A 15,719-nucleotide genomic window follows, 5' to 3' on the forward strand; every position below is an offset into this window, starting at 1 on the left:
CTTGTATACCAAACAGAACTGATTGCACTAGCTGGATCCTTCATGCATACGACAGTTTTTTTGTTGTCCATGAGGAGATTCTTGCTACCATTTTCTCTATCATAGGTTGCCATTGAGCTAGGGACATATTCTTAGTTGATAAAGTCACTCCTATGTATTTAACTGGAAGTTCTCCTCTAGGGTAACCAAATCTTAGTTGCATTTCATCTTGCACTGCTTGTGGAACACCTCCATAGTATATAGAACTCTTAGTCTTATTAGCTTGTAGACCTGAGGCTTAAAATTGGTTTAGCCATTGTTGAAGCTGAGTAACAGAAGTTATGTCACCTCTTACAAATAGGAGCAAATCGTCAGCAAAACTAAGGTGTGTAATACCTAGCTTTGAACATCTACAGTGATATTTATACTCCTTATCCTTTTGCAATCCTTTGAGGCTTCTACTCAAATACTCCATTACAATTGCAAATAGTAAAGGTGAAATGGGATCACCTTGTCTCAGTCCTTTAGATGCTGGGAAAGGCCCTGCAGGCTCTTCATTCACCACAATTGAGTAGCTCATAGTCTTAACACAGGTTATGACCCAATCTTGAAATCTTCTAGGGAATCCTAGCTCAACCATGCCTGCTCCAGAAAGATCCACTCCACAGAATCATAGGCCTTGGTGAGATCTATTTTTATCATGCATCTAGGGGAAGTGTTCTTCCTTCTATAAGCTTTGACAAGCTCATAAGCCAAGATGATGTTGTCTGCAATCTTTCTCCCAGGAATGAAACCAGCTTGTTCCTCTCTCTAGCTTCCATGCCCTCAACGCACATTAGTTAAATGTACACCCACCGTTTTTATGGATAGGGGAAGAGGTCGAGCTCGTAGATGACCTAGGTTGCAATCTTTAGCTACTATGGGTAAAGCAGTTGAAGCTCACATACAGCTGGAAAAACCAAAGGTGACACAATCGGCGACTACTTCTGTTTCATTACCAAATTTGAAGCAGAAACAAGTGGAATCAAGTGTGCAACATACCGCTAAGAGGCTGGATTTGAGCACTAGCCCATCTCTAAGCGTGCAAAAGGAGATTACACCAGTGAAGACAACAGATCAGGCGAGTACGAGTAAGGGCATCCCAGATCTGGAACCAACAATTAAAAACAAGGAAAAGCCAAATACATTGACATCTCTATTTGTAGGTAATCGTAGCTTTGAAACGATTTAAAATTAGATTACATTCCTCCTACAATTATTGAGGGGAAAGTTGTAGTTCAAATGGAAAAAGGAGGATGTTGATAGATAAATCCAAAAATGGAAGAGTGCACTGATTGTGTATGTAATTGGAGAGACACCGGGGTATAGCTCTATGCATAGGTTTGTGAAACAGAGCTGGAATCGAGTGGCTGAACCAGAGGTGTTTTACCATGATGAAGGATATTATGTTATCTAATTTCAATCTACAAGTGATATGCATGAAATTTTATATTCCGGGCCTTATACAATCAATAACAAACCAATGATATTGAAGCCATGGACTGTTAATTTTGATTTCACAAAGGAGTTCCTGCAGGAAATACCCCTATGGATGGCATTGCCAAACCTACTGATGTGTGGCTATAATTATATATTTTTAGTGCATTACTTACCTTACATTTAGGTTCTTTAATGCTAAACTATAATATATTTGTGCTTAATTGAGTCTATTTTATGTGTAGGTACGTTGAAGACGAAATTGGGAGCAAAGTAGAGATTTTATGTGTATTTTATGCACTACAAGAATGGCTCATGATTATTTGATGATGGAAAATATTATAATGAGATAATGAAACAATGATTGAAGACAAAATGAAAAGAAGGACAAAGCAAATTAAAAGAAGACAAAAAAAAACAAGCAAATTAAAAGAAGACAAAAAAAAAAAGCAAATTAATGTGAGAATTGAGAAAGAGAATGTGAAGTTAGGAAGCAAAATCAATTTCAGAAACAAAGCAGCAAAGAGCCTGGCGACGTGAGGGAGTTTGCTCGCGTTAGATCTCGCGCCGCCAGGGTTAACGCGAGGCGATGCCTGTTTCGGGTTTGAGACCTATTTTGTCTCCTTTTTGGTTTTGGACTTGGTTATTTCGTCTAAGCCTTTTTTCTACACATATAAATAGTCATTAAACACCAATTTGGAAGAGAGAGAGATTGGACAGGGATTTGACCTAAGGAGGCAAGAACACGCTAGGAGCAAGGCGGGGAATTTTTCTACGAGTTTTTCACTTCCTTCTTCCTATTTCCATTATTAGTTATGAATTCTAGTATTGTAGTTATGCATACTATTATGAATAGCTAATTTGTTATCTAGGGTTTTGATGGAACCTATTGGAGGATGATTTTCCTGTTACGTTAATATAGATTTGCTGTAGCTTTTTCTCTATTTGTTCAACTGCGTTTATATTGTGGTTGGTTGAAGAGCTCTCAATCGACTGTTCCTATTTAGTATGTATTACTCGGGAGAGAGTGCATATTTAGGTAGTTGTTGAACAATATCACTTCTAACGTATATGATGGATTAATACGAAGGGTTTAAAGGTGGGATTAGGAATAACGAAACCTTGGTGTGATCCGAGTGAGTCGTAACTTAGTGCCAGCTAGCGTAGTTCGGAAGAATATGTCTAGTTAATTTTGATAGTTACTTGGGAGAGAATTACGACACTCAGAGCGCTTATAATCGGTAGAGAAAACTTAGGCAAATTTATAGGAAACGCAGCGGAAAGGATTCCGACAACATGGGAAATCATAACTCTAGACCTCCTTAATCTTGTCTCCAATCCTTATCCTTGTTAATTGATACGTTTACTGCTTTCTAGTATTTATTAGTTAATTAGATAAAAATAAATATTATAATCTTTATAATTAGAAAATTGTTTGGACTTGTGTTTCTTAGCGATATCGAACAACTGTAGCTGAGCCTTAGTTCTCTGTGGGATTCGACTCCGGACTTGTAAATCGGATTATATTTGCAACGATCGCTTAGTCCTTTTTATAAGGCATAGTTGGGCGTGATCAAATGTTGGCACCGTTAATGGAGAATTAACGATGTAGCTGTAGGTGTACATATTGCTAGGTTTCAAGTTTGAACTTTTATTGTATTTTATTTTATTTTTGTATTTGATTTTTTTTTTTTTTTAATTTGTTTTACTTGTTGATTTGAGAACATGGCATCTTGGAATTATGAGAGTTTTGATGTTGGTAATTCTACTTTTGATCCTCCTTATGCATATTGTGGAGGAAACCACCCATTGCAAAATTGTCAAAATATTTCCGAGAGCGAGTTATGTGCACCAACTCAATCTTATGTGTGAAATGTGTGTGATATATGTGGTGGTCAAAATGGTCACTTTCATGGTTGTGATTATTTGTCTTATTCTCCCTCAACCCCTTACTATGATGGTTCTACTTTTTCTGGTGAAGTTAATAGGAACAAAGAACCTAGGGAAGCTGACCTGAAAGAGATCAAAGAATGTTAACGTGGTTCATGGAACTATATGATAAGAAACCACTGCAGATACAAATGCAAGAGGCAACTATTCACAACTTGAAGGCTAAAGCGAATAAACTAATTGAACCTTGTAAAGCGCAACAAGTTTACATTGTGGATAGTAGCGAAGAAGAGCATGAATTGGCTGCAGAAATTGTCATTATAATGGAGGAGTTGAGAGTAGAATATGACCAAACCAACTAACTAGAATTTAATGATGTCGATGTTGAAGAAGTGGTACTGGAATCAACTGAGGACCTTACAGATATAATTTTAATTGATTCTAGTTTGTGGCAAGAAGAGGAGGTCGATAACAAGTTAAATTTTCAGTTTGAGCGCATTGGTCCTCATTCCAAATACTTCTCTACATTATGTTCAGATGGTGAAATGGAAATTGACCTGTATGAGCCAATGCAGGAGTCAAAGGAAGAGGTAGATGAGCTTTATATTCTAAAATTTTCAAGGTCGTCTAGGCAAAGTGACACTCCTCGGTTGAAAGCCAAAAAGTGCATAAAGAATCATTTAATTTTTGGCTCGCAACAATTTGTATCGCCCCAAGAGCATGATCATAGAGCGGAATCAAAACTTGGGGTTCAATTCATAAGCTCGAGGTGGAGGCAGAAAGTAATTCGTGTCGTGCCGCGACGTTAAATCAAACGCTTGTTGGGAGGCAACTCAGCTTTACTTTTTTTTTTATTATTTATTTATTATTATTGTATTATTCTCGTAGTGTCGATTCTTGATTTTCTAGGAGCATGAAAAGCAAAGCCATTGGAAGGATGTAACAGCAAACCAGATGGTTGGAACTAAGTGTGAGGTACCCGCACGAAGGACCAGGCCTGGGAGAAGTCTGACTACCCCCTGAGCTGCTAGTGTTTCGGCCTTTGGCCTACCAGGGAGTTTCTTTTACCCTCTTGTATTTATGGGTGTGCATTGGAGTCAATGTACAATTTTAAGTGTGGGATGGGGAGATTGTTTGGGTGACTTTCTATGCTATTTTAGTTGTGTTAGTTTAATGGAATAATTTTTATTTTTGTTTTTTTAAAAAATGAAAAATATTGGACTTTTCCTGAGGATGGATCTCCTAGACAGTTTTCTTGAGGGATTAAAATCTAGCAAAAAAAATTTGAAAAATAAAAAAATAATACAAAAGTATGTCTTTTTATTTTTTTAGGTAGTAATAATCCCCCGTGATTTTTCTTTGTGTCTCGCTTCTTTTTCATGGGATGTAGTTTGAACCAGGTAGTAGTTTTTCCTTTTATTTTTTTAGAGTATATTAGAATTTAGAAAATAAATGGAGGAAGAAAGATGAGATTCTTGACTTGTTTGATAGTAGCATATTTAAGCTTTGCCATGTGTAGTATCTTCCCTATGAGCTAAAATTGCTTATGATGCCTTGGTTAGTTGGATAGCATATTTTGTGACGCCCACGGATCATTTTCTTGACTTATGTTCACTTTGTGCTTAATGCTTAATATCTCGTGGCTTCGTGAATACTTGCCTTGCTTGAGAGTTAGAATGAGACCATCCTTAGTGAGTCATGTGCCGCGTGTGAAGTGAGTTTTTGTGTAGTCCATGTCATTGTGATTGAGTCTAGAACTTTCCCCGTATGTGAGTCGAAGCGAAATTTTAGGTGATGCTCGATTTGAAAAATGATTTTGGACTTTCTTTGATTTTATTGAGCTTATTGTTTACCATAAATAAAATATATCCCCAGTTAACCCTATTGAACCTATAGACTTTTATTTGGCATCCACATTACAAGCCTATACCTTTTTTATTCTTAATTGATATTGTTTTGATCCGTTCGCCTCTTAAAGTACTTTAATTGTGAAATGGTCGCTAGAATAAGTAAAGATTAAGTGTGTGGTGGCTTTTGAGTGGAACCAATGAAAAGAAGAAAGGTGCACTTCTTTGGTAAAAGAATACACCACTAGTAAAAATTGTAAAAGAAAGAAAAAATAATTAGGTGAATAAATTGATATCTTGTTCTTGATAGTGAGTATGAATTAAAGTAGTGCCTAAAGAAAGAGGGAACGTTGTTAAGGATGATTTTGTTTGTGAAATTGAAGTGGATTGAGGAATTTGCGCTTAAAGTTATTATGTGATGTGTTAAAGTGCTTAGGAGGGTGCGTCAATATTTCTTAAATATATCCTACCCGTCCCTTATCCCATATTACAACCATGAAAAAGTCCTAATTGATTTTAGATCGAACAAACTTACATTAGTAGAGATTTACATTAAGGGAAAGCTTATGGTGCGAATTGCATGCATGTGACTTTTTTTGTGAGAGTGAGAGATTTTCTTTGATATATATGAGTCTTTAAAATATATTTGAGCATTTGATTTAAGTGTGCGGATTCAACTTACTCTTTTGTCTTGTTGTGATGGCACATAATTTTATGAGGGATAGGTAACATTATTAGACTTCTCTAGGTTGTTGGGTATTCAAGTCATGAGTACATTGTGACTTTTGAGTCTGTTTTTGAGGCTAGGATTGTTACAAGCATGTGGTAGTTGTTGTGAATGTTTTGAAGTATGCCATAAGAAAAGGAAAGTGTATGTGATTACATATGCTAGAGTTAAATTATTTCTATCAACCATGGTCATTGGTAGTGTGCTTCAAATGTGGTAAATATAAAGTGTAGTTTGATTGCTCGAGGACGAGCAATGTTTAAGTGCGGGGTAGTGATGTGTGGCTATAATTATATATTTTTAGTGCATTACTTACCTTACATTTAGGTTCTTTAATGCTAAATTATACTATATTTATGCTTAATTGAGTCTATTTTATGTGTAGGTACGTTGAAGAAGAAATTGGGAGCAAAGTAGAGATTTTATGTGTATTTTATGCACTAAAAGAATGGCTCGTGATTATTTGATGATGGGAAATATTATAATGAGATAATGAAACAATGATTGAATACAAAATGAAAAGAAGACAAAACAAATTAAAAGAAGACAAAAAGAAACAAGCAAATTAATGTGAAATGAAGAAAGAATTGAGAAAGAGAATGTGAAGTTAGGTAGCAAAATCAATTTCAGAAACAAAGCAGCAAAGAGCCTGGCGACGCGAGGGAGTTTGCTCGCGTTAGAGCTCGCGCCGCCACGGTTAACGTGAGGCGATGCGTGTTCCGGGTTTGAGACCTATTTTGTCTCCTTTTTGGTTTTGGACTTGGTTATTTCGTCTAAGACTTTTTTCTACACATATAAATAGTCATTAAACACCAATTTGGGAGAGAGAGATTGGACAGGGATTTGACCTAAGGAGGCAAGAACACGCTAGGAGCAAGGCGGGGAATTCTTCTACGAGTTTTTTACTTCCTTCTTCCTATTTCCATTATTGGTTATGAATTCTAGTATTGTAGTTATGCATACTATTATGAATAGCTAATTTGTTATCTAGGGTTTTGATGGAACCTATTGGAGGATGATTTTTCTGTTACGTTAATATAGATTTGCTGTAGCTTTTTCTCTATTTGTTCAACTACGTTTATATTGTGGTTGGTTGAAGAGCTCTCAATCGACTGTGCCTATTTTGTGTGTATTACTCGGGAGAGAGTGCATATTTAGTTAGTTGTTGAACAACATCACTCCTAACGTATATGAGGGATCAATACGAAGGGTTTAAAGATGGGATTAGGGATAACGAAACTTTGGTGCGATCCGAGTGAGCCGTAAATTAGTGCCAGCTAGCGTAGTTCGGAAGAATATGTCTAGTAAATTATGGTAGTTACTCGGAAGAGAATTACGATACTCAGAGCGCTCATGATCGGTAGAGAAAACTTAGGCAAATTTATAGGAAATGTAGCGGAAAGGATTCCGGCAACAGGGGAAATCATAACTCTAGACTTCCTTAATCTTGTATCCAATCCTTATCCTTGTTAATTGATAGTTTTACTGCTTTCTAGTATTTGTTAGTTAATTAGAGAAAAATAAATATTATAATCTTTATAATTAAAAAATTATTTGGACTTGTGTTTCTTAGCGATATGGAACAACTGTAGCTGAGGCTTAGTTTTCTGTGGGATTCGACTCCGCACTTGTAAATCAAATTATATTTGTAACGACCGCTTAGTCATTTTTATAAGGCATAGTTGGATGTGATCAAATTTTGCCATGAGTTGTTGGGGAGGTAAATCACTGAGTAGGATTTCCAGTGCAATAAGGAAAGCACTGTATGCTGATGAGTGTACCTCAAAACAAAAAAAGATTTCCTATGCTCGTATGTTCATTGAAATAATATTACAAGGCCTCTTCCTACTAGTGTCTTAGTATGGGAACCAGATGGAAGACAATTTGAACAATCGATTGAATATGTTTGGAAACTAGAATTCTGTGAGGTTTACCTAAAAATATGTCACTGCTGCAAGCAAAAAGAAGCTGAGAACCAAACTTATATGCAACCAAGGAGAAGGAGAAGACCAAGAGAAAATGCTCATCCAACACATACAGATGGTGGACCTCCAAAGCAGGAGTGGAGAACAAAAATAGCTAGTGACAAGACTGATAAGGCAATTGATGTTATGGTGACTACCAAAGCTACAGCTGATGAGCACTATCAACAGAAAACTGATCAAAGGCAGATGACTTTACTTATCAGGGAGGACCAGATGAGCATTAAGGAACATGCTAAGGAAAACATCTGAGTGGAGGAGCAAGAGAATAAAAGCCCTAAGTTTAGTTGTCCCAGAGAATTTTCAGCTCTGGCAGCTAGCATACAGAGGAATACTAGAACTTCAGAGATACCATGTGGATTAAAGAGTAATAATAACCTACCTATAGTAGAAAGTAGGCCTCCCTGTTTATCTCAATGACTTGGTTGGTGTGGAATGTTAGGGGTGTAAGCAAGAGATACAAGCAGAAAGAGCTATTAACATACATGAAGAGTAAACATATTAAACTAGCTGGATTGCTTGGGACAAGAGTCAAAGAACCAAATATGAAGAGAGTTTATAAAAACATATTGCCAGGATGCGCTCTGCAGTGTAATTATCAGAAAGTTGTGCATGGCAGAATATGGCTCACCTGGGATCCAAATGTATATAGTGTTGATGTTGAAAGAGTAGAGGCTCAGATTATACACTGCCTAGTTAAAGGCAGATTGGATTGATTTGAATCATATCTAACATTGGTATATGGCTTTAGTACAGTTGATCAAAGAAAGGAACTATGGACAAGTCTGGATGATATCTCTGCACACACAAACAAACCATGGCTGATAGGGGTAATTTTAATGCTATGCTATATACACAAGACAGGATGTATGGCAACCCTGTGACACTGAATGAAATAACTGACTTTTCTAATTGCATACACAATTTGCTACTAAATGATCTACCATGGAAAAGAGACTACTATACCTGGTCCAATAATCAACAAGGAGCAGAAAGGATTGTGAGCAGAATTGATAGGATTTTTGGCAATGATAACTGGATGATGAACTGGGGACATGTGCACACAGAATATGATATACCTTTAATCTCTGACCACTCACCAATGTTTGTCAATATAAAAATTGTGAAACTTAACATTAAAACTCCTTTTAGGTTTTTTAATGTATGGGTTTCTCATGATGAGTTTGATACAAATGTTGGCACTCTGTGGAGAAGAAAGGAAGCTGATGACCAAATGGAGAACATCTGGAAGAAACTGAAAGCTCTAAGACCTATATTCAAAAGCCTTAATACTGCTGAGTATAAAGGCATTGCTGAGAGAATTGACAATGATAGGGCTGACCTTATTCAAGTTCAGGAGGAAATGAGGCTACGATATTCAGAATCCTTGTTGCTACAAGAGAAGACTATCCTACAGAACTTGGAGAAATGGTCACTTATTGAGGAAAATATTCTCAAACAGAAGGCTAGAGTAAAATGGATCAAACTATGAGATGCTAATACTAAGTACTTCTCTGCTGTCATGAAAGAGAGAAGTCAAAGAAAGCAGATACTAGAGATCTACACTGATGATGGATTAAAATTGGCTACTCCCACGAGTGTTAAGGAAGAGATAGTTAAATTCTATAAGAGCTTGATGGGAACTGCTGATGCATCTTTGCCTGCTATCAACAAAAGAACTATGAAGAATGGACCTAAGCTCAATCATGAACAACAACTAAGCTTATGTATGGAAGTAACAGAGGAAGAGAGATATATGCAGCACTGTGTGTTACATGAAGATAAAGCCCCAGGAGTGAATGGATATAATTCTTGTTTCTTCAAAAGAGCATGGTCAATGATCAAAAGTGATGTAGTGAGAGCAATTGAGGATTTCTAGTTTATAAATCCTTTCTAGTTTTCTAGCATGGTCAATAAGTAGTTTTATTAATTGTGTAATAAGGTGTGCTTTAATTTGTCCCTTTCTAGTTTTCTCTCTTTGACATTACTAGCCGACCAAACTTCTAAAATTAACTTATTTTGAAGAGTGCTTTTTGAAAAAGTATTTTTGGTGAAAAATAGTTTATGTTTGACTAATTAATTTAAAAATTAATTCTGAGTAACAATTACTGTTTAGCCAAACTTTTAAAAATTACTTATAAGTTTATTTTTCGCACAAGTACTTTTCAAAAAAGTGATTTTGGTTAGAAGCTACTTTTGTTTACTTCTCAAAAATTACTTCTACTTCTGCTCAAAAGCATATTTTTCCTTCTAAAAACTTGGACAAACATCTTTAACTCTGGAAAAATCACTTTTGAAAAACAAAATGCATTTTTAGCCAAACAGGCTATATTGACTCCTAAGATGGGATTATTCTAAAGAATATGTATGTAATTGTGTGTTCTCTTCGCATCGAGTCGATATTTTTGTTAGGGATATAGTAAATATGTCCTAGATCCAATCTCATATTTGATGATATGAATATTTTTTTACGAACGTTATTTGATATAAAATATATATGTCGTCTGATATTCTTTTATCAAAATTATTATTAATTTGATTAACTTGATAAGGTCCTTGATTAAATTTTAGACTTGACATTGTGATGGAGATCATGATAATAAGAGTGAAGTTTTTTATAATTTAATCTAAATTTACTCTTGATCGTATGATTATTAATTTGGACATTAGTAATTCGGTTAGATCAATATCTATGTGATCGTTTTTATGAGATAAAGATTAGTTGATCTCGTTAACTAAACCACATAAAGAGATGATGCATATAGAGATATGATCATTGAACCGACTCATTGGATAATTGTTAATGGTTAGAATTACCATAAACTGTCAATAAGATATTCTCTTGAAGAATGTGATGTAAGAGTTATTTTCTTTGACCTGAGATCGTCATAGTAATTGGCAAGTTATTTATTGTGCTTTGATACTAGACACATATGGCCCTAGAGCGATAGTTGAAAGGATATTGAGTACGATTAAATACTTGTAGAATTAGTGATTGATCAAGATGGAATCTCTCGACGCTTGGTAATGAGTTTAAGCTCCATGTTGTCATGAATTATAAACGACCAAATTAAGACCTTGGCCAGAGCAATTGAATGAAAGAAGAAAAGAGTTTCTTAGGTCATTTTATGGTCAATTATATTTGACACGAACACAGTTGGTCGCCTATTGAGATTTGACAATTTAACCATATCCTAGGGTGACAAAGAACTATAAGGACAGAAGAAATTATTACATTTTTCTTCTATGGGTTCTTGAGAGTAAATTGTATACTTCATTGTATCCAGCCGTTAAGGAGTGTTGCTAGACGCCACCCTTGATTAGTATATTGATGTGATCAGTTTACTTCCGGCTTAGTATTGAACCTTTGGGTAGCACACTAATGAGTATTCTGATCTTTGCCAAAGGATTAATTACTTTATTAATTAATAATTAAATTAAAAAATTTGATTAGTCAAATAAATTTAGTTATTAGTCCAAATAAAATATTATTATATTCTTTGCTAGCACAGATGATAAAATTAATATTGTGAACAAACTGAAGTTTTCTATTTGGAATAGAAAATTAATTATTTCTCTTGGTTGAAATATATATATATATATATATATATATATATATATATATATATATATATATATATATATATATATATATATCATATCATCGGATATTAATTTATTAATTTATTCTTAGCAATTTGAAATTGGAGATAAAAGTCCATAAAAGGACTTGTTGGCAAAGTACTCCAATTTGGAATTGGAACTAACATGAAGTTTCACAAAGGATGCGTTTGACAACTTCAAACCCATTCCATGGGTTTCCTATCTTCATGTTTTCAATAGGATAGTGGAATTGGACTATATGAAAAGTCTATAAGATTCGGCAGCCACACAAAATTCCACGAAGTTTATTTTAAAATTAAACTTTTAATCTTAAGTAAATTATTACATCAATCAAATAGTAAAATGGTTTATAGGTGATGCTAAAGGGCGATGGAGAAAATTTGTTGTAGTAATTCTTAAGAAGAAAATCACTTTGTGAAAGTGAGAGTGCAATACAAAGTCAAGAGAGAAAATATCATTATAAAAAATTTATTTCTTGTTCTTCTACATTTGAGTTAGAATTTTTGAGAAAAATTTCACCACAATATTTTCATTCAATTTGTTCGCAGGTTTCATTTATCACAGAGTTGATAGCACAAATCAGTCTCGATGTGGATACGCATAGAGTCTTTGCGCTATCAAATATTTTTTGAAATGAGACTTTCTTTCCTAGCTACGTCTTAGATTCTATCTTTGACATGTAAATAAATTTTAAACACGAAAAAATCTTTCTAAAATTGTTATTGTTTTTCGTCGCATGTTATAAACATCTATATCGAATCCTACAATTCTTTAGATAGCCCACCCTTTACAAATATAGCCTTTCAGAATGTATAAAATTTCGTCGGATTGGCTATTCAAGTCAATTTTATTGACGACGCGTGAAGTCTAAACTAGCCAGGAAGTTGCAGTATTTCAATTCCTATCCTAGTTAGGTTACGTGGGCAATAGGGCATTTGGACATAAGAATTGTAAAATAAATTTTAAAAAAAAAAAATTAAGTGAAAAAGATATTCAAAAATTAGAGTTGTGTTTAGACATAAATATAATTTTGGGTTATTTTTGAAATTTTATGAGTGATCTGAGTGAAAATTTTGAAAAATAGTTTTTTTGGAGTTTTTCAAATTTTCGAAGAATTCCAAAATTCATCTTTAAGTGACAATTAAAAATTTTATGGCCAAATACTAATTTCGAAAAAAAGTAAAAATATTTCGAGAAAAAGTAAAAAATCAGTAATTAACCCTTTGCAAGTGTGCTATACAAGTTGTTTAAAGTCTATTTTTTATCAATAAAAATAGAAGTAATATTTTATTTTATATACAGTATAATTTTTCGGCAAAGAGTATTCGATTTACCGTTCTTTGTCAAATATAGATTCGCCTCTCTGCTTGTAGGGGTGACGTTGATAAGTTTTTGCCTGCTTATTCTGTTTTCTCTTTTGAGCTGTAGATACTTCTAGTTGGTAATAAAAACTTTAATTACCAAAAGATATTAAGTAAAATGTTTAAGAAGATATATAGCGTATTTTAGACATACACTTTTATCACCAAGATTGAATTTTTCTTTAAGAATTATGTAAAAAATTTAAAAGACAAATAATATAAATAATAAATAATAAATAATACTAGTATAATTTTATACCGTTTAAAGCAAAAGATAATAATTAATAGCACGTGGGACTAAAAGATTGATTAAATGAACTGGTATCGATATTCAACAAATTACTACAACCATTTAACGTATCATCAATGTGATATTTAATTTTTGCCGTCACCAACACGGTACTACAAAGTAAAATATGAATGTAGACCAAAATATTCGAGAAAAGTTTACTCACTATTCTACAAGTGTTTGATGAAATCGATATTTGACTGAAACTTAAAGGGGTAAATAATACTCCCTTTATCTCAAATTATTCGTCGTAGTTTTTAAAAATAGTTGTCTCGAATTATTTATCATTTTAGAAAATCAAAATTAATTAATTATTTTTTTCTGATATTACCCTTAATATTAATTGTTCTTGAAAACTACATATACCTCAATTATGAGTAAATATTAAAAGAATAGAGATTATATCTTAAAACATAAATAAGGGTAAAACAGTAAAAAATAAAAATGGTGTGTAAAAGAGAAACACGACAAATAATTTGAGACGGGGAGTATTATTAACTAGACAACAATATGTCTCCTCCTACCTTCTTGGTTGAAGAAATTATATAAAAACAAAAGTATTTCGGTGCACGAGATATACCCGCGTCACGTAAGGCTCAGGGAAGGACCACAATTTAAGAGGTTGTAATGAAGACAGCCTACTCTAACGGAAGAATCAGTGATTAATTCTATAGATCGAATATGTGACTTATAAATCTTACAGAGACAGATTTATCGTTGATCTAAAGCTCGCATTCTAATTGAAGAATGTATAAGTAAGGAAATTTAGATGAGAAAAAGTTGTACAAATTTGTATTGGGATTTAGTTTATGTATATTGACGAAATAATTTTTTTATACTATATATTTTAATAAGTTACCGTAGGAATATAGATAATTTGCTTTATTTTTTAAGTTGCTAATCTTACTTTCTATGGATGGTTATCGATTGTTATCTTTTAACTTATTTGAAAATATAAAAAAAGAAATTACTATACCTGAGTATATAGAAGTTAAATTAAAATGTTTGTATTACAGATAGTAAAATATTAAAATCCATATGTGACCGGAGCCTAAAACTCAACTTCTGGCGTTTAGAACGAGAAAAGAACAATCAGTCAACTTTCCACGCGGTAAATTTTATAATTTTCTTTTTCCTTTTCCCACACGCTGAATTTGGAATGCTGCGGAGAAGTATTATATATTGGGAAATTTGAGATTTTAGTCCCTCGAATATCAACAAATTATGCTTTTGGTCCTTGTGATATCTGGTTAAAAATATTTAACCTTCAATTAATTGAAATGCGCTACTATTTATCAATCTATTTTTTTAATCTTCACAACTTTACAAAATTATTAATCGTTACACATAATTATGATTATGGGTGTACATTGGTCGGGTTGGTTCGGATTTTCCAATTATCAAACCAAACCAATTGTCTCGGATTTTTAAATCTATAAACCAAACCAAACCAACAAAAGTCGGATTTTTCAATCTCGATTTTTTCGGGTTTTTTCCGACAAAATATTCATAGCATAAAATTTATAATTTGTGCTCTAATATTTCTTAGGTCCTAGTAAGATAAAACTATATAAGATGTTACCCAATAAAATAATACAAAATAATATGAGACGAGTCATGATTATACTAAAATACTCAACAAATCGCATAAAATAAATATTGCTAATTAATAAACTATAATAAAAATAAACATAATCTAAAAGTATTAAATCATGTTAAAATATAAGTATGATTAATAAGAACTAAGTATTAATTACATGACTAAATAATATTAAAGGTAAGTTATGCATTTTCACTATCTAATGTAATGAAAAACTAAAACATAAATATCCAATACTATTGTCATTCATAGTGTTAAATTGAAATATTTTGTTAGCATTTTCATTGATTTGAGTTTGCTTTGGACTTTATTTGAATCACTAACTTTTATGGGCTATAAAACATATTTTATCATTCAAAAGTTCTAAGTCCAAGCTTGAAATAATACATTAAAAGAGAGAACTACGAAAAAGTTTAAAAAATATTTATAAATTATATTATAATAATTACTTTTATGTATAGAATATTTTTAAAACTTGTATATATGTAATGTAAGGTTGGTTTAGTTTCGGTTTGACTTTTTTTAGTTAAAACCAAACCAAACCAATTATGTTCTGGTTTTTGTTTTCTAACACCAAACCAAATCAAACCAAACCATAGTCGGGTTTTTTTCTCGGTTTGACTCGGATTATCGGTTTGGTGCGGTTTGACGGTTTTTTTTGTACACCCCTAATTATGATGTGTTATATTGAGTAGAGTATGTATTATTACTCCATATTTGAGGGTAATACAGTTCTAAAAATAGTCTAATATAATGTATTTCCTGTATAAAAGGACCAAAAACACACATTTCTATTAATTGAAGGTTAATTGTGCTTAATCATATATAACAAGGACTGAAATTAAAATTTATTATAACAGAGGGACCAAGAATGCTATTATCCCTTGACCCTTATATATATATATATATATAGATATATATATATGGTAGAGTGATATGTCCTA

General features: G+C 33.1%; 1 protein-coding gene across 1 annotated transcript; it reads left to right on the forward strand.

Moving 5' to 3' along the window:
• Positions 1-8,718: 8,718 nt before the first annotated feature.
• LOC104109662 (uncharacterized) lies at positions 8,719-9,393 on the forward strand. The gene has a single exon (XM_009619012.1). It carries the CDS (start codon positions 8,719-8,721, stop codon positions 9,391-9,393), a length of 675 nt encoding a protein of 224 aa, XP_009617307.1.
• Positions 9,394-15,719: the final 6,326 nt, after the last annotated feature.

Source organism: Nicotiana tomentosiformis, chromosome 11 (assembly GCF_000390325.3).
Source record: "Nicotiana tomentosiformis chromosome 11, ASM39032v3, whole genome shotgun sequence".
Classification (NCBI taxonomy): Eukaryota; Viridiplantae; Streptophyta; class Magnoliopsida; order Solanales; family Solanaceae; genus Nicotiana; species Nicotiana tomentosiformis.

Bases quoted from the DNA above. Each gene is read 5' to 3' on its own strand.
- LOC104109662 (XM_009619012.1), top strand. From the start codon at position 8,719: ATGGCTGATAGGGGTAATTTTAATGCTATGCTATATACACAAGACAGG.